At 40.7% G+C, this 22,794-nt stretch overlaps 1 protein-coding gene across 19 annotated transcripts in view; it reads left to right on the top strand.

Annotated features, from left to right (window-relative positions):
• Nucleotides 1-22,794, top strand: part of LOC139480555 (microtubule-actin cross-linking factor 1-like) — a 275,708-nt gene that overhangs the window by 143,977 nt on the left and 108,937 nt on the right. For all 19 annotated transcript variants that reach the window (XM_071263682.1, XM_071263686.1, XM_071263685.1 and 16 more), the window contains one exon: nt 22,549-22,715. In XM_071263682.1, coding sequence (XP_071119783.1) covers nt 22,549-22,715 — 167 coding nt within the window. The remainder of the gene's footprint in view (nt 1-22,548; nt 22,716-22,794) is intronic.

Here is a 22,794-nt window from a genome sequence, read left to right as displayed (position 1 = left end):
CTCATGCCTTCCAGAAACCTTAGGAACCTAATATCCAAATTTGCAAGAACATTGTTATTTCTTCGCCATACTTTGTGTCATTAGGCTTGAATGTTAAGACCTCTCACTGATTGGTTCTAACAGCATAGAGATGAAAGGAACCGCTGGTAGCCTTAAGATGTCAGTACAACTATCTACAAACTAACATGTGTAGCCAGGTTTGCATAAGAAGCTGACAAACATGTTCTTCTCATTAGGTGAAAGCATCATCTCTAGGTAGCCGGCCTTGTCAGGGTGACAAGGCCGACAAGACCTGGGGGAGGGGGAGTGACTGGTTGTTGATATCCTGGACAGCTGACATGTAAGGGATACCCATTAGTGATCAGTCAATGACAACAGACCACAGAGAAAATAAACATAGAGCAAGGGAATAGTTGAGAGTAATCAATGTAGTTATGTTTTCTTTGGTTTATAATAGGCGGTTGATGTAGATGATGTAGATGCTGGGGATAGTATGGGGTTTTTTGGGGTTTGTTTTTTACATTGCACTCAGGAATATTCCAGCTATATGACAGCGGTCTGTTAATAATCGAGTGATTGACATCATGAGTATTGATCCACGCAATTGGGATACGATGACATGCCTCAACCATGTCAGCGAGCCTGACCACCCAATCCCGTTAGTTGCCTCTTCCGACAAGCATAGTTGCCTTTTACGGCATGCATGGGTTGCTGAAGACGGATCAGAAGATAGTATGTAGATGCTGCTGTTATTATGTAGATGAGTCTCAGCCTGGAAGACTCCAATGTTGTTGCTATCCTCCTCACCTGCCAAACATGTGTGTTCGTGACAGACCTTGTAATATCCTGGGTGGGGCATGGGAGTTTGGTTGGAGGCAGAATATTTTCCCCCTATCAAATATCAAACGATGGCTGATATTTAATGTTACCGCTTCTTCTGAAATCCCTTCTAGACAATTGGGACAAGTGACTAAATTCAATTTCGTTATCTTTCATTAATTGTAATGTGAATCAGTTGTAAATCCAATGGTATTGGTCTCTGTTGTGCGAACACAATTTGTCTGCTACTGCTTCTGAACTCTTTTAGGGGCGGTCGGGTAGCCTAGTGGTTAAAGCGTTCGCTTGTCACGCCGAAGACCCGGGTTTGATTCCCGACATGGGTACAATGAGTGAAGCCCATTTCTAGTGACCCCCGCCATGATATTGCTGGAATATTGCTAAAAGCGGCGTAAAACCATACTCACTCTGAACTCTGAACTCTTTTGCTGATGTCTTTGTAGTTATTCTGACTTCAGGATGATAGTCTTGTGGTTTAAAGGTGTGGAGTTGACTCAGAATTTAGCAACTTGAGCTGGAGAAAATGTCAGTTAAACAGCCTTCAGAGATAGAATTACAGCAGAACTTAGCATTAAAAACTAATTCATGAAGAAAACTTCTGTTAGAAGACAAAGTTTCAACCAGTTAAGGTTTCGTTCAGACGAGATGGTTTTAAAATGTCTACCACCTGGCGGTTGTTACTTCTTTGCAACATCGTCAACTCCAGCTCCTGACTTTGACAACACAAAGCCTCAGAACTTTAAAACATGTTCAAACTCTTGATGCTTCTAAGCGAACTGCTTTAAAATAGATTATTTAAAAGGTCTTTGGAATGTTTTTGTTTATTTACATTGAAAAAATGACACATGCCATAACCTCACTCAATCATGTGGGCGTGGCACATGGGGACTGAGTCACTGGTAACGCCTCGGCCATCAAGAAGTCTCTAGACCATGAAATTTAAATTAAACTCAAACTAGTCTCCTAACATCCAGAATACCAAGCCAAGTTACTTGAGCTTTGCATATACAGATGTAAAAACATTTTTACGAAAGCTGTTTTCCATTAAAAATATGGACGATCAATACTTATATTTTGAAAACATATGTGCTATGGATGTGTTTTAACTTTTACCAGGTTAAAACATGCGGAATGTTTCTTCTGAAATACACACAAACAGTCCTGTGGTCCAGATGGTAGATCTGGGCAAAGTCACGTAAACAGATTCCGATTTATCCTGGAATTAAACTGTGAATTACCAGCTTCATTTCATGTTGATGGTGTTTTTGTTGTACTTTTGTCATTTTATTTATCATATTATTTATCATATTATGTATCATATTATTTATTATTTTATTTATTATATTATTTATTATATCATTTATCATATCATTTATCGTATTATTTATCATATTATGTATCAGGAAGTCTGATGCTCTGTGGAGCATAGGTGACCTAGTCATTTTAAGCCCAGAGCGGTCGTTGATTCTGATGTCAGATCAAAACTGGACCACCTGGGCCCACTTGCACAAAGCGATCTTAGCGCTAAGATGATCTTAACGCCCATACTTTAACATAGACTTACAATAGTCTTAGCGCTAAGATCGTTTTGTGCAAATGGGCCCTGGACTTTTGAGCCTGATTGGCCCAATGGCCCAGTGGCCTTAGGTGCTTCAACTGACAATGCAGAGGTTGTACCTACCCATGTCAGAATCCTGTTTCGCGGGTTTCGATTCCTAGATTTGCCCTCTCATAATGGTTTATCATCGCCATTCCATGTTTGTTGCCTTCACCAAAGTGGTGAGCTTCTATGTGATTTAACTGAAATACTGGTCGACATGCAGTGATGTAACTGACATTCTGCATTATACACTCTCACTCACTCACTCACTCACTCACTCACTCACTCACTCACTCACTCACCTATACTCAGTATATGTGTAAAGAATACCTGAAGTGATGCAGGTTTAGAAACGTGATTAGGACGAATCTGGGATTCGAACTTTCGATCATCATAGGTTTCTGGCACACCAAAGTGATCTGAGAGTCCCTTAACATGGAGCACAGGATGCGTCATCGGAGATCACATGAAGCTGTATGGTGGAATACTAGAAGAACTTCAGAGACTTGAGCTGTGTTGATGAGATTTAGACCAGTTTCTTGTATGGCTCATCAAGTCCTTCTCAAATATAACCACATCCATGTGGGTGCAAACTGCTGATGCAGCATTGTTGTGTGTAGTGTTTGCCACTACTGTTGTCAGGGCTGCTATCGATGACAGCAGGTAGCAGATAGGCCATCTGAGAATCTCCTCTACTTCTCAAAATAATGATTGCAAATTTCTACAACAGACACTTGCTTGACTCAGCTTACCCACTGCGAAAGTGTTAGTTTCATTTTAGTACTTGCTGTGAATCTTGAATCACTATGAATCACTATGAATCTTCTTGAGTGTTTTTTTACGGTATATATGCTGTGATAAGAGTGAATGATATGTTAAATTTGTTGGAAAAATAATTCCTTGACCAAAGTGTAGGTGATGACCTATGGACATGCTAATGTGATCCTGGGTTAACGGTTAACATTGACTAAATATAATCAGATCTTAATTTAAGGTCCTGGGCCCACTTGCACAAAGCAATCTTAGCGCTATGACTATTGTAAGTCTATGTTAAAGTATGGGAGTTACGATCATCTTAGCGCTAAGATCGCTTTGTGGAAGTGAACCCTGATCCCTCATGGAAATGGCCAGATTCTTGACCAACTGGTCTGAAGACCATAGCACCTGAAGTACAATTACTGGTCAGCTTGACAATCATTATCAGAGGAACGGTCAGAAGCTTGTTCTGCTTGTTGAGCAGTCAATCTGAAGATGTCTGAGAAAATATACTCAGTGCATGGACAGGAAATAGACCTGGAGGACCAGGGAATGTACATGGGAGAGTCTTCCTGATAGCAGCAGTGGAGAGGCATTGGTTGAAACACATCTGTGTTCATTTCAGCTGTCTGGTATTGTACATCTGGCGAATACTGGCGTTGGGGTGTTGGGAAACATTAGGGGTGAAAAAATAAATTCACTTGATGATTTATCTTGCAGTGATAGAAATGTATACTTGTATTATTTCAAGTTGGAAAAATGTGGAGATATAGCGATCAGCATGTCTGTTTGTTTATCTGCCCTCCATTCATTTTCCATTTAGGGAGCAAAACTCCAAAACCGTTGAATATCATTTGTTGAAACTTGTAATACAGATCAGTCCAGTGCAAGTGACAAATTGGTGCCTTTTTATTTTTTATTTTTTTTATTTGTTGTCATGATGACAAGTTGGACTTAAACTGAAAATGTGGGTCGTGCTCGTTCCAGAGCAGAACTCCAAAACCGTTGATTATTTCTAGTTGAAACCTACTGTACAGATCAGTCTTGAGGTGAGCTTGCGCCATTTGATGATTTGGGATTATAAAAAATATGAACAGCTATATTTTTTCTTCACTGAACTGAATGTATCCGATGGCAATGAGCCAAAGGGTGTGGGATAAGTGGCCAAACTTTCCAAATTGCACCAGATTTGGGGGAGATGTCATCTCCTGATGACTCTTGCTTGCCCCTGTCCTTAATCTATTTACCAAACTGTGCATTTAATGGCATTTCTAATTTTTGCAAAAGCTCATCATTTGCACAATTAATCTCTCTGGTATGGAGTAGGTTCTATCAGTAATCTGTTAATTATGTAATCAGACGTGAGTGTTTTGGATTTCAAAGAAAAGCCAACATTTTCCAGACAGTACAAAAAGCCATTGTATGAATGGATGTCTTGTTGCCTGAGATGGTGGGCAGATAACACAAGTATCTCCTCTGTGTTTTGTCTCTGTACAAACCGGCAGACTAGTGTAATTAAAGTTGTCTATTATCTTTTCGCTCCTGTTACATGTAAACATTAGCCTGTTTCCCACTGATAGCTGTAGTCTGTTGGATGGAGAAACTGGCAGGAGGTGGAGGTGGAGGAGGGGGTGACCTCTTTGCACTCAGTTACTGCTGAAATAGGACATTTTCTCTAATTTTCTCATTCGTTCCTAAGAAATGTTCACTGAGAACAGAATATTTGTATTCAGTGTCAGAGAATTGTATGGCATATCTTTCTCAACAATGTAAAAACACAAAAACTTAAGACCAATATGAACAAGAACATAGATCAGACAACATAATATTTATTATATTTTCATATTCCATCAACATCCCAGCAATGAAAATCAAAACAAATAATGTATTGAGAGTTTGTTTAGAAAAATGAAGTTTAATATTTGGATTATATCTTTAATTATACTTTTTCAAAAATATTGTTTTCTTGTTTTATAATAGATTAGGTGGTTCTAAATGATTGGTAAAGGATACAAAAAAACAACTTGAAAAATACTTAAGCATTGTCATGTACTTAAGATTATCATGATGACAATATTTCATTTTCATATTAATTAGAATTAGATATGATTATAATAATTATTCATTTATCAGTTGTCATCTGACTGTACGTTCCCAAATACTATGCAGAACACAACATGCAAATCATAAATCATCTGTATAACATTTCGGAGGCTGTTCCTCCATACATGGGGGCATGGGTGGCCCAGTCGTCTAAGGTGCCGTGATTCGCTGTGCAGAGTTGCGTCCCGTGGGCACGCCAGAAACCTATGATTGTGGGTTCGAATCCTGGCTCACCCCGATTATGTTTCTAGGTTTGTCAGCACCATACCCATGCTCGTGGGTTTCACCGAAGTGGTAAACGTCTGAGACCTGCATCACTTCGGGCTTTCCTCCCACATTAAGCTGACACGCCGTGATATAACTGGACTAATGTTAAAAGCGGCATTAAACCCAACTCACTCACTCACTCACTCACTCACTCACTCCTCCCTACACCCTCTTTCTACAGTTTACAGTGAGGACTTTGTTTGCCTGTTTCTCCTGTGTGTTATTGTGTTGAAGGAAAACACTGCATGTTTTAGTTGGCAAGGGTTTGTGACAAGCCTGGCGTACAGGTCACTGTTTGATCCCCTGACATAGGCTTGTTTCAGTCTGTTTAGCTTGTTCATGTCTTTCATTACATTGTGTTAGGAGAGTTATACGATTCAAGGTGAGAAAGGGCTGAGAAATGTGTTTGATAATGTGTGTGATGTGTATGGCATTGTTCATCGCTAACAACTATTGATAAGAATATTATAGACTAACACTTAGTCAATGAAAACCTTTCTTTCAGATAATTATTATTATTTTTTTTTAAAGGAACCTTTCCTCTTCTGCTGTGTGGAATCAAATGAACTAGACTTGGTTTAGTTTGATCTAGACTTGCCTAGGCTTTTAGTAATATATATGTATATATAAATTCCAGGCATGGCTCAGAATATTATTAAGATACTTGTTAAGATTTTTGCCGAAGTGGCAACAGCTAAATGGAATGAGCAACTGATTTAAATAATGGTCAAGATTCAAGATTCCATAGCAATTCAAAGATGGCCATAGATGTAGCAGGGTATTCTGTTCACAAAGTAACAAAAAGAAGTTGGTGCTACTAAGGAGTCATAGGTCAATTGCAAAATAAAGTTAAAAGGGTTTTCAAAATATTTGAAACAGTTCCTTTGAAATTCTTCAAACAGTTTCTTAAATCTTTCATGAATTCCACTTTACACAAGGCTACCATGCAATTACACCAGGAGTCAATGACCCCTCAACATTTACGCTGTCCCCAAGTGCCCCAGCCAGGGATCACAGCCTGTTTGTATTGGGAGACCGGGTTAACTGGGGTCAATGTGGCAGCGGGGTACGAAGACCAGGGATTCCAAGGTGTGCTCAGGCATAGGACCAGCTTTCTTTGGGGTGATCGATCAGAGCAGGGAGAGGTTACTATTTTTTGAGGGAGGGGGTGGTTTTGTGACCAATCAGTGAGGGCAGGGGCTAGGGTGATGTGAGGGAGGGGATGGTGGGGTGACTGATTGGTTTAGGCAGGAGGTTTAGGCAGGGGCTAGTGTGATGTGATGGTGGGGTGACTGATTGGATTAGGCAGGAGGTTTAGGCAGGGGCTAGGGTGATGTGAGGGAGGGGATGGTGGGGTGACCGATTGGATTAGGCAGGGGCTAAGGTGATGTGAGGGAGGGGATGGTGGGGTGACCGATTGGTTGAGGCAGGAGGTTTAGGCAGGGGCTAGGGTGATGTGAGGGAGGGGATGGTGGGGTGACTGATTGGTTGAGGCAGGAGGTTTAGGCAGGGGCTAGTGTGATGTGATGGTGGGGTGACTGATTGGATTAGGCAGGAGGTTTAGGCAGGGGCTAGGGTGATGTGAGGGAGGGGATGGTGGGGTGACTGATTGGTTTAGGCAGGAGGTTTAGGCAGGGGCTAGTGTGATGTGATGGTGGGGTGACTGATTGGATTAGGCAGGAGGTTTAGGCAGGGGCTAGGGTGATGTGAGGGAGGGGATGGTGGGGTGACTGATTGGTTTAGGCAGGAGGTTTAGGCAGGGGCTAGTGTGATGTGATGGTGGGGTGACTGATTGGATTAGGCAGGAGGTTTAGGCAGGGGCTAGGGTGATGTGAGGGAGGGGATGGTGGGGTGACTGATTGGATTAGGCAGGGGCTAGGGTGATGTGAGGGAGGGGATGGTGGGGTGACTGATTGGTTTAGGCAGGAGGTTTAGGCAGGGGCTAGTGTGATGTGATGGTGGGGTGACCGATTGGATTAGGCAGGGGCTAGGGTGATGTGAGGGAGGGGATGGTGGGGTGACTGATTGGTTTAGGCAGGAGGTTTAGGCAGGGGCTAGTGTGATGTGATGGTGGGGTGACTGATTGGATTAGGCAAGAGGTTTAGGCAGGGGCTAGGGTGATGTGAGGGAGGGGATGGTGGGGTGACCGATTGGATTAGGCAGGGGCTAAGGTGATGTGAGGGAGGGGATGGTGGGGTGACCGATTGGTTGAGGCAGGAGGTTTAGGCAGGGGCTAGGGTGATGTGAGGGAGGGGATAGTGGGGTGACCGATTGGTTGAGGCAGGAGGTTTAGGCAGGGGCTAGGGTGATGTGAGGGAGGGGATGGTGGGGTGACCGATTGGTTGAGGCAGGGGCTAGGGTGATGTGATGGTGGGGTGACTGATTGGATTAGGCAGGAGGTTGAGGCAGGGGCTAGGGTGATGTGAGGGAGGGGATGGTGGGGTGACCGATTGGATTAGGCAGGGGCTAGGGTGATGTGAGGGAGGGGATGGTGGGGTGACCGATTGGTTGAGGCAGGAGGTTTAGGCAGGGGCTAGGGTGATGTGAGGGAGGGGATGGTGGGGTGACTGATTGGTTTAGGCAGGAGGTTTAGGCAGGGGCTAGTGTGATGTGATGGTGGGGTGACTGATTGGATTAGGCAGGAGGTTTAGGCAGGGGCTAGGGTGATGTGAGCGAGGGGATGGTCGGGTGACCGATTGGATTAGGCAGGGGCTAGGGTGATGTGAGGGAGGGGATGGTGGGGTGACCGATTGGTTGAGGCAGGAGGTTTAGGTAGGGGCTAGGGTGATGTGAGGGAGGGGATGGTGGGGTGACCGATTGGTTGAGGCAGGAGGTTTAGGTAGGGGCTAGTGTGATGTGAGGGAGGGGATGGTGGGGTGACCGATTGGTTTAGGCAGGAGGTTTAGGTAGGGGCTAGGGTGTTGTTAGTTTTTCATACAGACCCTGAAACAGATATATCCAATGCAGCCCATGCAAGTCTATAATAGTGGGCAAGTCTAGATTACTGCGAATGAAAAGAGTCTCAGGGCTCCTTTTTATTATATTTTATTGAGATAATTTGACAACTATTTTTTTGCTGTAGAATATGTTCATTTCGGACACAGTATGTTAGTCTAGGGTGTTGTGGTGTAGGGTGGTAGGGTGACCGATCAATGAAGGGAGGGGTCAGGGTGATTTTTGAGTTCTTGAATGTTTGAAATGTTCAAGCTTGTGTTCATTCCTTTGTATTAAAGCTTGAAATTATGACAAAGTATTTATCTGATGTAATAAATAACAAATGTATATGAATTCAGTTTAAGACAAGAGATAATGAAATAGATTATAGATTGTCATATGAAATTGAACAGAATTACATTTTCTTTTTAAAAACAGTGATGGTACAATTCATTCAACCCCCTCAAAACACAGCTGATGCATGTTGATGTCTATACTGCCTTAGTGTAATGACTTACAACATCACCCAGCCCCAAGAACACAGAAACAGCTGCCTTGGTTCCAGACAAAACAGGACCATGGCGCCCTTCACAAAACTGTGACATTTCTTGCTTGAAATGTGAGATCTTTGAGCCTCAGAGAAAATAATCTGTGGCCAGATAAATATTCATCAGGTGAACTTTGGAAGCTAATGTGCCAAATAGGTAGGCTTGAGTCATCAGGAGAAACAGGTTCCGATAATGTTTAAAAGTTCAGAGTAGAACAAAATATACACAGAGGTGAAGAGCAAAACTTGAAGCAAAATATTTGGGTGTCTGGAGAGAGCAGAGTTGGTATGTCAGAGGCTAAGGAAGATGCTTTGGCACTGAAGGTGTGGACGATGATGCCATGATAATACACAGATACAGGCCGGGAATACACAGTGTTAATTGATGTATACGCACCGCATCCAAAGTCTTGGATACCAGAATAACAGAGGGCAACGCTAAACCAAAATAGGTGGCTAATTAGCCAGATTATAGAACAAGAGGTGCCTGGTTGATTTAAAATGTGTGCCGCAGGGGGGGGGGGGGAGGGGGGGGGGGCTCTAGAGTGTTTTGTTGAACTGCTCATTTCTCTGAGGTAAAATAATAAGCTTTTATCAGTTGTGGGGTGAATGGAAGTAGGTGTTAAAGGATATAGTAGTTCCTTTTATTAGCAAGCACTTGGATCATGGATTTATTCAGGTGGGAGGCAAGGAAAAGCATCAAAGCGGCTTTAATCAAATGAATAATGTTTTATACAACAGACATGGAATAATGGAGACAGTATACCTGCAGACACAGGGTTGTTGTGTCTGTCTTTTATTACATCCATTAATCACTTTGTAAGAGATGCAAGTGAAGTCTATAGACTATATGAAGTCTGCTGAAACACACACAACAAAAATAAACAAAATTCACTTTTCCAAACTTGAGTAGGTGGATCCATGATCTGTGTAATAAAAAAAAAGGTTGGCATTATCCAGATGTTGGATAATATACTACTCAAAAGAAGCTAAGGACCACCCGATTCTTTCATGTTACTGCAGTTACTCTGTCTTGCCATGAGGTGCAGTCGGGTAGCCTAGTGGTTTAAGTGTTCGCTCGTCACGCCGAAGGCCCGGGTTCAATTGTGTGAAGACTATTTCTGATGTCCACCGCCATGATATTGCTGGAATATTGCTAAAATCAGCGTAAAACCATACTCAATCAATCAATCTTGTCCTGGAGGATACTGTAGTCCAGACACATGGTCACAGTAAGCCCAAGGCCAGTGGCCCTATCTTATCCCAAGGTTGAGCTCTTTAGGGACTGCTGCCACTTGAGTTCTGGTGTAAATTGCAGTGATCTGTCTCTAACTTGCCTGCTTATCACTGCACATTGCATGTACATATCACCCGCTTATCTGCCCTATCCCAGGCGGGGGAGGAATGTGGCCAGATGTTTTGCCATCACAGCCTTGCAAGTCAGAGGCTATCTCCACTTTCGCTGGCCTATACTCCAGCTTCACGCCTCGGATTCATGCCTCATGTCCTTCAGCTGAGGCTGAGACAGAAGCCTCTGGGGGATTCTATAGGTTCCCAGTATCTCGTGCTTGTGGCCAGAATGGGGATTAGCTGGACACAATGGTTGATGTGTATACTACATTGCCTATTGAGTCACAAACAACATGGACTCAATCACTCATGTGACCAGGATCCAGGCATTTTAGGGAGATGGTTATTGTTACTGTATATCGCTGTGTATGAGGTGAATTTTTCATACCTAGAATTAGGGGGCTTTCAAGAGGGGTTATCTTATACACAGGATTGAAGAGTTTTGATGTTTTTTCCCCCAAACACAATGACATTACTGTGAGCACGTAACACCAGAAATACCATATCAACAAATCCGTATTGAAGTACGGAAACTCATTATGTAATTACACTGTCTGGTTATAAAAAGTGTTCATTGCATATCTAGACTTAGATTTGATATATATATATATATATATATATATATCATAAATGCCATTCATTGACTCACTGAAAGTCATATTTATTTGCAGAACAGGAAATACAATTTAATTGGTAAATCATCAATTCTAGTGATGTTTTATCTCAAATTTCAAATTTGTACTGACCAAGTTTAATTGTTATGATCTGTTCGTTTCCCAGGATTCGCTGAAGGGATACAATGTATTTATTTTCTGTGGAAGACTAACACGTTTTCATTGTAAACGTAGAGATTGTGTATGCGCTGGTGACGTGCTTCATTCCGATTCGCTTTATAGACGGGTATATAAATTAGCATTGATTTTGAAGGCTTGTACAGGGGGGTCGCCTCATAGAAGGGGTTGCTTTATAGATAGTCTGTTTTACAGACCCTGATACAAATATATCAAATACAGCCCATGCAAGTCTATAATGTTTGGCAAGTCTAGATTTCTGCAGTATCAGGAAAATATCTGAAAGTATCTGAAAATGAAGAGAGTCTATGGGTTCCTTTTTATTATTTTTTTAAAAGATAATTTAAAAACTTTTTTTTTTCTGTACGATATGTTCATTTCAGAGACTAGATGTTAGTCTTCTTTATAGACAGCGATATGTGGTGTGTCTGTTTATTGTTATTATCTTTTCCTGAGAGATCATTGTCTTACAGCTGTGTTTCAGAATGTTTGTTTATAAAACACTGCTTGAACTAGGTCATGCTGCTCCAATGGTATGTACACTAATTAGGCTGTGTATGGAATTAAAAATCTAGGGTTGTCATAGAAACAGTTTGAAAAAGAAATATTCGTCCTTGAACAGTTATTGACTTTAGCCACTTGGAAAGAATAAGAAAATAGTAAACATAGCATATGTTCTGAGATTTTTCAGGGAAACTTATGCAAGTATGTGATCTCACAAATGGCTTCTATAATCTTCAAGTGAAATCTAATCCTGCCTTTCGTGGTCATGTTTCACTTTAATTATTAACGCACATGTTCTGTGTTGGAAACAAAATGCCCTAATGATCCCATTGTTGACAGACAGATGCATTATGGGAATGAGGTAGAGTAAGGGGTCAAAATGACATTCTGAGGTTAAAACTAAGTCCCTGACAGGGTGTATATCTAACTGTCTGGAGTGATGGACGTTGTCCTGGTGATGGTCTACGTTGTCTATCACAGGGATTGTTTTCTTTCATAAAGACTGTTTCACACTTATATGTAGGTATGGTTACACAGTTTGTACATTTGTCAAATAATCAATAGTTGTGAAGATCTGGGGTAGAATGGGCCTTCAGATACCCATGCTTGCCATAACAGGCGATTATGCTTGTCGTAAGAGGTGATTAACGGGATCGGGTGGTCTGGTTCACTGACTTGGTTGATGCATGTCATCGTAACCCAATTGTGTGGATCGATGCTCATGATGTCAGTCACTGGATTGTCAGGTCCAGACTCAATTATTTACAGACCGCCTCACATAACTGGAATATTGCTGAGTGTGGCATTAAACAACAAATAAACAAACAAACCAAAGTGTCCTTATTGGCTAAACAAATACCTCATCTCTAATTCTGATTTTCACAACACAGGGGCTGTCAGGTAGCCTAGTGGTTAAAGCGTTCTCTCGTCATGCCGAAGACCCAGGTTTTATTCCCGACATGGGTACAATGTGTGAAGCCCTTTTCTGGCGTCCCCTGCCATGAAATTGCTGGAATATTGCGGCATAACTCACTCACTCACTCACTCACTCACTCACTCACTCACTCACTCACTCACAACACAGATTTCTTTTATAAAAAACATCACGTGAAATAAAACAACTATTTGTCATTAAGTTCAAATATTTTTGAAATGCTATTCCAGGGTATATATTACGTACACTATTTGTGGAGGGTTATTCAACATCTCACAGCTGGATATGTCACTATCAGAGGCAACAAGCTTTGCATCCAAAGGTTAAATTAACATTTAGTCCATGGTGTCTTTTATTACACGACACATTTCTCTCCTCTAAAATTAAAACAAATAATTTTAATGATGCTGATTTCATATGTTGACTAGAGCTGCCTACAGCTGGCTAGACTTGCTTTTGTATACAATATAAGGTACAAGATTTTATTGCACACACATTCCATGAAGAAACAGTGACAATATTCTATAAACTATATAAATATATACATAATAACAAGGCCGTAGTTTTTTGACAGTGGGGGCAAATAAGATTATTCATTTCTTATTCAAGTTAACTTTCACAAGGAAAAATGTTTTCTATAAAAATCCCCCGGCTGGCTACGGCATTGAATAAGTCAGGATAACACAAAGTATCAACACAAAATGATATGTATATATATCTAGATTGGTTTGGTTTTCATAAAATAAATATATTCCACAGTCATGGTGCAGGACGACCAAAGGTTAACCAACCAGGTCCTCCCAAACCAGTCCAATCAAATGGCATTTCAACCCTCTCATCCAAAGCTTGGAACCTCGGGACCTTGTTTCATCTTACACCATCTTACAGAGGTTGAGCCCATTTTGTTCGCAAATGTCACTGAAATATGATCCCATGCATTTGATTTCCATCTTCTCGGCAGGTGCCTGGAAGGTTTGTGATGTGTTTGGCCTCAGCCATCTTTGTCTCCTGCCAACATCCATTAAATGCTGGAAAAGTTCAAAGCACTAATGGAAGGATCATATTTGGCCCCTGTTCGTTTCAGCCATAACAAAACAAATAATGATTTGTCAGTAGTCGGCATTCTGTTTGGATTTACATGGATTTGATTGTTCATTTTCTGCATTGTGGAGTATGGGTTGAGTTGTGTGTAAATTCTGAAATATGTCCGTGCATTAGGTGATATTAAAGGTTACCTGTGTGGTGTGTATGGTCGTTAGTATGGGGGAGAGTGCTTGGGGGAGGCGATGTTTGTGTTGGTTGTTCATGGGATGTACTGTGAAAGCTTGGTTACGTTTTCCTGTGGATTATGGGCTTTATAATCAGCTATATTTGGTATCTGTGTTTATTTTTCACACAAATGTTGATATTGGGTCAGAAACATTTTTATCCTTGGGGGACAGAAATTTGGAAAAACACCAAGACAATATTTAATATACTCTCTATTGTCATCCATCTTAAGTCAAAATAAACAAGACTTTCTTTTGAGACATGTGAATTTTTTAAAAAATTAGTGCCATTTGTTTTTTCTGTGGGTAAGAATGGGTGACTTTTGTAAGAAATTGTTAATTATATTTGGGGTAAAAATTTAAAATAAAAAATGTATAAAATAATTTGTGAAAATTAACTTAAATCGTAAATTTTGTTATGTTAATATAGGAGTAATTATATGAATTAATCATGCCATTTACTGCTACCTCAATATTGGCATTATTAGCTTACTCTTATTTGTTCAATCAATAGACAGTGTTTCATGTCTTAAGCTGATAAGTGGCCCCCTTATAACTTACCCCTTAGTTAAGTGGCGCTGCCTACCTACCTCTATATATCCTGGCTGGGCTATCAGACCAATATATATTGACACCATTCCTCAGAGGTCAGCCATATCGAGCTAAGCTACCTGACTTACAATCTCATCCTGAATTGTTGACATGTTGGCTTACCTAGCGCAAACAGATGGACAGAGGCCCACATTGTATCAGAGGGACATTTAGCATATTGGTGGGATACCAAAACCCATGTCAGTTGTATCAGATGTCGCAGATCGAGTGTGTATACCTCTCCGGGAATTACCGAGATCGCTGATAAACTATCAGGAGTATTACAATAGCTTGATCAAGTTTCAGGTAAATGGGTCTGTGATGGCAAAAAGGTGATGTCCTTTGAGATTTCCAGGTTCGCCTGCCATACTCCAAATATTTAAATTTCAAAGAAGAGGGATGCCATCTTTGTCCAGGCCATTCAGGGACTTATGTCAGGATCAACAGCTTGCATCTTATCACAGTTTTCTGTGTCAGTGGCGGTGAGCAGTGCCTAGTTCCATACTCGCCTTCGTCACACCTGTACTCCCACTCTCTCGTTGTGTAGAGGACCTCACCTGGAGAACAGAGTTAGAGGTGAATTCAGGCCAGTTTCCGAGGGAAACCAGTTCTCCGAGATCCCCTCGTGAGTTTTCCCTTTTCACTTTCCCCGTGAGTTACCCCTTGTGGGATTCCTGTCCGTATCAACGAGCAGGTTAATGGTCTGTGAATATTTGTCCTCTTCAGCTGTGTTACCTGTGAGAGTCTTTCAGTCCATCCAACGGTCACTTGAAGCCATTGTGCAATCTGACCTCACCAGTTCATGGCATGTTGGTAAATTCCTCCGGTGATCTCTGACGGAATTTCTAACTGACCGGATCATGGTATAACGTTTATGGAAGGAGTATAGGCTGGACAGCCACAGATGGGATATATCACAGTGCTAACAATAGGATGGTTCATGTAGAATTTCGGAATGACTTGACTATTGAGTGACCAGTTGTGGCAATATTTGTTGTGTATTTAAAACTGATTCGCTGGATGGACTAGAGCACAATGTTTCGGTGCTTTAGAAAGAAGAAAAAGAAGAGGCCAAAGAATGTAAATGGCAGTCAGAATGGAAATACAGAGGTAATCAGTGGAATATGTATATTCTTTTTGAATTATGGAAAAAATGATTTATTAATTGAAATTAATACTTAGCTAAGATTGTTAGAATTTCCTGAACATGTTGACAATAGATGTTTGCATGGACTTATTTACAATGGACATCTAATGATTTAGTGAGTGAGTATTGTTTTACGCCGCTTTTAGCAATATTCCAACAATATCACGGCGGGGGACACCAGAAATGGACTTCACACATTGTGCCCATGTTGGGAATCGAACCCGGGTCTTTGGCGTGACGCGGGAATGCTTTAACCACTAGGCTACCCGACCGGCCCCAGACATCTAATGAACCTATTGACTGGCATAAGGTATTCATAGTACGTTGTCACCACCATCAAAATGAATATTTGATTTTAACTCTAGTGTGAAATACCTTCCAAGGAAGTTCATGTTTGCTTGCTCATGGCAGGGTGTATAATCAAATTTGAATGCCTGTGAGAGGTGTTTTAACTACTGTTATTTACCTGTTGTTTAGAAAGACACCTCAGACATTTCTCAATGGTCCAGACAAGATAGGGGATTGTTGGCCTGCTATAGGTTGATGGTTTGACAAGCACTATGCTATTGTGGTTGATCTTTTCACAACTGTAGACAGTGTAGACACTGCAGTTTGAAAGAAGACTCACGACTGTCGCAGACACTTGTTTGTAACTTTTTACATTCCATTTGTGACAAAAATGTTTCCTTTTTATTTGTCGTTTCAATATTTATTGTTGTAAAGGAATACAAGTGTTCATTAGGTTAATCATTTAAATTACATATTTTTCAATTTGGAAATGTTTTCATATAAAAAGTTAACATTTATTCAACAAATATTACAATGATACCACTTATGCAACACCCTGTGTCCAGGTCACAACTTTGACGTATCCTAGTGACAAAAATCTTCATTTAGATCATCATTATTATTGTTGTTATTTTTCTTAAATGGGGTGGTAGAGCAGCCTAGTGTTAAAGCCCTTGCTCGTCACGCCGAAGACCCAGGTTCGAATCCCGACATGGGTACAATGTGTGAAGCCCATTTCCACTGTGATATTGCTGGAATATTGCTAAAAGTGGCGTAAAACCATACTCACTCACTCACTCACTCACTCACTCATAAGGAAAATAATTAAGGTGAATTATATTCAATATATAGATATTTTTCAATTAAAACACCTGCAGCCACTCTGATATCATCTGTAAATACACCATGTATATAGCATGCAGACCAGCTGTAGAAAGGTGAAAGTCAAGGTGTGTCTCAAGAGGATATCACAGCATGGGTTAATGTTTAGAGTATAGCTGTCATATCAGGGTGATTTACAACTTGACCGGATTAGGCACCTCCTCAAGAGAGCTGTTGTTTCTGGGGTAGGGTCCTGAATGAGTAATTGCCACACGTTGCTTTTTTACTATGCTCATCATTTATCAGAAATGGTGCTAGTTTTGCTTTGATATGACTATATGAGAAATCAACGACATTGAAATGGATTGTCGAGTGACATGTGACAGACTTATTTTGCCGTTTAAGACGCCGCGATTAGCTGTGCAGTTGTGTCCCTTGGGCACGCCCGAAACCTATGATTGTGGGTTTGAATCCCGGTTCGTCCAGATTATGTTTCTAGGTTTGTCAGCACCATACCCGTGCTCGTTGGTTTCACCGAAGTGGTAAATGCCTGAGTTGTATCACTTCAGGCTTTCTTCCCACATAGAGCTGACATGCCGTTAAATAACTGGATTACTGTTAAAAGCGGGTTAAACCCAACTCACTCACTCACTCACTCACTATGTTGCCGTTAATCCTAAGTGTGTAGGTGATAGTGTGCCAACATACACTAAGGCATGGATTGTTGTTCATATCAATCACTGGATTGTCTGGTCCAGGTTCGGTTATTTACAGGCCGCTGTCATTATAACAGCATGAATATTGCAAAGTGCGGGGTTAAATAACAAACAAACTAATCCAGTCAGTTTGATATACTGATAGCATACTTGATTGTTTTATAAAAGATTAAACTTATCCAAATACTGACTATGTATTCAAACTGTTGGCTACATTTCAAATAATATTTTGATGTTTGGCTTCAAAACTATGAAATATATATTAACTAAGGATTTGGGCTTGTCTCAATAGGCAGACTTGTAAATGGATTCATAAATGGTTTTGGCAGGTGACCAAGATTACTATCCCCTCCCTTCATTTAGATGGCTACCTGTGTAGACCAAGCCTCTGGTATTACAGCTGGTACAGCCTGCTTGATAGGTAATCGTAGAGGGTCACTATCCTTTCATTGAGGCACAGCCCTTCTCAAGCGGAACTCTGTGTGGTGATTGGCCCCAAAGTTCTGCTGTGTCGTAACTTTTAACACCTGTGCATTATTTGACAGTGGATGATCCCTATAATTTGATAAGAGTATATGTCATTTGAGATGGACTGAAGAATAAAATAAAAAACCCTGGAATGGTATTGATGTCAACTGAATGCATCATCTTGTGTATACTGACAGCTTTTTGGATTTTGATAAGTTTGTGGTCACTAGAGCATTGAAATTATTAGAGCACTTCAACAGCGATATCCATCATCTTGTGAAGGAATGTGTGAGGCCATGCATGCAGGAGAGATAGTTGTGAAGGACATAGGTATAATGTCCATAATTAAGTCAACAACGAACACTGTGTGTGTGAGCGTGCATGCGTGTGTGTGTGTGGGGGCATGCATGGGACTGTAATGGTCTCAAGGTTATCATTGGGTACAGTTGAATATCGTCCGAAAAAGTCATGCCTTCGAACAATTTTATAACTAATCTAAAGAAGTGAAAGAATACCTGATTTATGTCATATGACTATAGTTAATCTGTCATGTCTTGAGGATAGTCATATGAAAAGATTACAGATTCTTTAACCTCTTCTGTGTAGTATACAATGTGTCTCAAGGAAAAGTAGAATTCACACGTTCCTGTGTAATATTAGGATGGAGTTTTAGTGGGAGGTGTGGTGGAGTAGCCTTATGATTCAAACATTTCCTCATCCAGCCCAAAATCCAGGTTTGATTCCAGCAGGCATATAATATGGAATTGCCCACTGTTGTAAAAAACATTGTTGGAGTCCCTTTGTGAGATATTGCTAAAATGTTGAACTTTGTGGCAGAGACCTTTATGCTTGTTTGGGAAACAAAAACAATGTGTCAATCAGTGATATTGAGATATATATATTTATATGTCAAAATGAAAACTTTCTGAATAATATGGGATGGGATAAGCATAATCTCTCCCGCTCATGTATGAGAAGGTATAGGGCACCTGCTAATGCTGTTTCTGACCTACAGCAATCAAGCTGTTCCAGACGGACATTGATAGTGTCAGTAAACTCCCAGCTGAAGCTGACTCGTGTCTTCTCAGGTGTCAGTGATCTCCATGAGAGCACCTTAGCAAGGTGTGGCTGTCAGTATACCTGGAAATGTATAGGGGAAATGGACATGGGATTTGGAGTGTGAGGGTCAGTTTACGTGGAGGGGTGGGACATGGTATTCAAGGGAGTAGTGAGTGTCAATTTATGTGGAGAGGGAGGGGTGGAACAGGGGGTTCAAGGGAGTAATGAGGGGTCAGGTAATATGGAGATGGAGGGGTGGGAAGTCTTTTGTACATTGATCAATCGGAAGGGGTGCTAATTGGGATTGTTCACTAGCCAATATATTAGCAAATATCGACGTGGGCACTTATTAGAGCGGGGCGCTTATTACGTCGAATACAGTATTATTTATTTAAGATGATTTTTCTTTCATTGTGGGGCAATGAGGAAGTTCAAGATCAAAGACCCAGGATTGTTTTCTTATTAACTCAATTTGTCCACCTCCTTGTCCACTTACCCACAGGCTTCACATGGTTAAAACTTGTATGCCTCCAATGCTGTCATACTGATTTTTACTGTTTTCATTATATGACCCAAAACCCAGATTGTTAGTACAAGCTCTTTATACACTTAACAGTTCTTTGACAAAGCTGCCTCTCAAAGACCGAGTTGTTGAAATGCTATTGATCTGTATGCTGCAACATCCCAGGCATAGCATGCTATGGAAATGTTACAAGTCACAGCTGTTATACTGCTCTGACTTCACGACACACTGTGGACGATAAATAGGTGGTTAGTAGTTAATTAGTAAGTAATTATTCATGAAGACAAAATTAATGACTATAAACTGTGCAACCCCTCAGTGCCTGATTGATCAACACAAACACGTTACAACAATGTAGGTCTTCAGCAACCCATGCTTGATGTAAAAGGCCACAATGCTTGTCGTAAGAGGCGACTAACGGGATCAGATGGTCAGACTTGCTGACTTTTTGAAACATGTCATTGTATCTCAATTGCGTTGGTCGATGCTCATGATGTCAATCACTGGATTGTATGGTCCAGACTCAATAATTTTCAGAACGCCGTCATATAGCTTGATTATTCCAGAGTGCGGCGTTAAACAAAAAAAAAAGCAAAAAAAAAAGCAAACAAACACATAACAGCAATGCCTTTAACACAAGATGTCATTTTCTGCTTTGTCAATATTTGAAGTGGGTCAGATGATCGCTGTAACCTTTAAAGACAGCATAATGTTTCTTTTTAAATTTGGAAGGATCAAAATAAAGTGCTAGAAACAATACACATTTAAACAACATGCAGCTGATAAGTGAACGACGATAAGCCTACTGGTATGTTTGTTTAGCTAACATGACAGACCTGTCAAATGATATTGACAAATCTGTGTTTGTATTTGCCAGGTTGTTGTAAATTCGCCAGAATGATGTTTTTATTGTTTTATGTTCATGATCATTGCTCAACATGAAAAAAATGGGTTTTTTTTATGATTTTTAGTATTTGTTCAGTCACTCATTGGGAAATTGTTTCTGTTTATGATGATGTTATCAGCTGTAGGTTAACATCATGCATTTTATTGTGTTTGTGATGTTAATTTTATCATAATATTGATTTCCGTGAAAAAGCCATAGCCAGACTAAAGTAACTGTGGCATTTATGTTGTTTATGCCACACAATAATTGGACCCGTGAAGATCCGAGTTAGAATAGGTCTTCAGCAACCCATGTTTGACGATAAATTCGACTCTGCCTTTCGTAAGAGGCGACTGACGGGATCGGGTAGTCAGGCTCGTTGATGCATGTCATCGTATCCCATCCCAATGCTCAGGATGTCAATCACTGAACTGTCTGTCCAGACTCGATTATTTACAGACTGCCGTCATATATCTGGAAAATTGCTGAGTGTGGCATTAAACAACACTTAAACAAAACAAAACAAAACACAAAAATTGAATGATTTGAGTGATGGTACAGCATAAATAGGTCCAATTACACTGGGGGCGGTCGGGTAGCCTAGTGGTTAAAGCGTTTGCTCGTAACGCCGAAGACCCGGGTTCGAATCCTGACATGGGTGAAGCCCATTTCTAGTGTCCCCCGCCGTGATATTGCTGGAATGTTGCTAAAAGCGGCGTAAAATCAAACTCACTCACTCACTCACTCACTCACTCACTCACTCACTCACTCACTCACTCACTCACTGATGTCAATGCTGATCAGATAATAAGCTGCTGGTTACATGAAGTTTTCTTGTATTTTCAAATGGAGCCATTATTTCAAAGATATTTGTTTATCAATCAGTACGAAGTGGCCCCAAGAAGCTGTTGGCACTACACGGAGGTGGAATGTTGTAGCTAATATTACAAATGGGTCAAATGCTACTGACACGTCTCTTTTTAAAATGTCAGCTCTAGTGTCAATATCAGTTCCTGTTTTGCCAGCGACATGTTTGGGAAGGTTGACTGGCAGGTTCTGCAATCATAATCACATTACAACTATCATTCCTGCCTCGTGCAGATCAAATTGATTCCATGGAATTTAGGACCTGTTTCAGTTGTGACTTTTAGTTTAATATGGCCTCTCTAGAATTATCTGGTATCATATTAACCTATCTACATATTCTGAATACCTTGTTTGTCCAGTTTGCTGAGGTAGATGATAATGAGTGCCAGCTGGTTCTCTTGCTTCATGTTTTTATAAATACATTAAGACCTGTTTATTGGGATTCTATATTCATTATCCTATGCAGTTATTTGCATTGTGTAGAAGCAGATTACTGACTCAAATTCTTCCAATAAAATATGTTTAAAGGAAGATAATACTGGAAGATCAAGTGCTGCCCTATATCATCAGATTTGTCATATCCCTTTCTGGATGTTGGAAGGTAGGGTAGGCGGTTAAGTGGTTAAAGTGTGATCTGGTCCCACCAAGATGTGGGTTTGAATCTCAGTGTGACGATAGTTTTATAGCCTAGTGTTCCAAAACAGCTGCTCACTCATTCACTTGGTACTGGGTGGGCATGGGTGTCTGTTTGTGTGAGTGCCGGATTTTGTTGTGCAGAGTTACATTCAGAGTTGACCAATCAAATGCCAGATTCTTGCTGATTAGGAAGCTTGTATGTTTGCACTCTACCCATGCTGATTGGTTCAAAGTATTAATTGTCCAAGATCTGGCATCACTTTCGGATTTCTTCCGACATTAAGCTGAATATGACTGAAATCTCTCTCACTCACTCACTCACTCACTCACTCACTCACTCACTCACTCACTCACTCAAGAGTACTGCATGATTCCATGTGACACAACTTGGTATCATCACATGTAACAAACAATATTTAACACTTTTTGACAAAATACATGACAATTTACCTGTGTCCCTTGTCGTTTTGAAGCTGAGTGGTATGTCAGTACACAGCCTCCAGCACTGCTAATTTAGTTCAAGAAGTTTTATTTCAGATGACTGCCTGCTGTGTTTTCTGCAAATGTTGGATGCAGTTTTTTTCAATAGCTAAGAAAACGTTGGTGAAACGTTGATTAAAAAAAATATGCTTCAATGACAATGACTTTTTTCAGATTTCCGAAGTTGTGGTGCCAGGGCAGAGTGAAGACATCACAGCACGTGACGCCTTGTTGCTATGGAGTCGCAGACATGTGGAAGGATACCCTGGCGTCCAGATCAGAGACTTTTCGAGAAGTTGGAGAGACGGAAAAGCATTCCTTGCCATTGCACACAGACACAGGTGAGAAATGCCTTTTCATTGGTTGATTTGTGCTCTCATGATTAAATAGTTAACAGAACCAAATTTTAATGTGAAAATA

The sequence above is a fragment of the Haliotis cracherodii genome, unplaced genomic scaffold, assembly GCF_022045235.1.
Source record: "Haliotis cracherodii isolate W230 unplaced genomic scaffold, xgHalCrac1.p SCAF_4, whole genome shotgun sequence".
Lineage (NCBI taxonomy): Eukaryota > Metazoa > Mollusca > Gastropoda > Lepetellida > Haliotidae > Haliotis > Haliotis cracherodii.
This window is presented reverse-complemented; position numbering and strand designations above follow the sequence as displayed.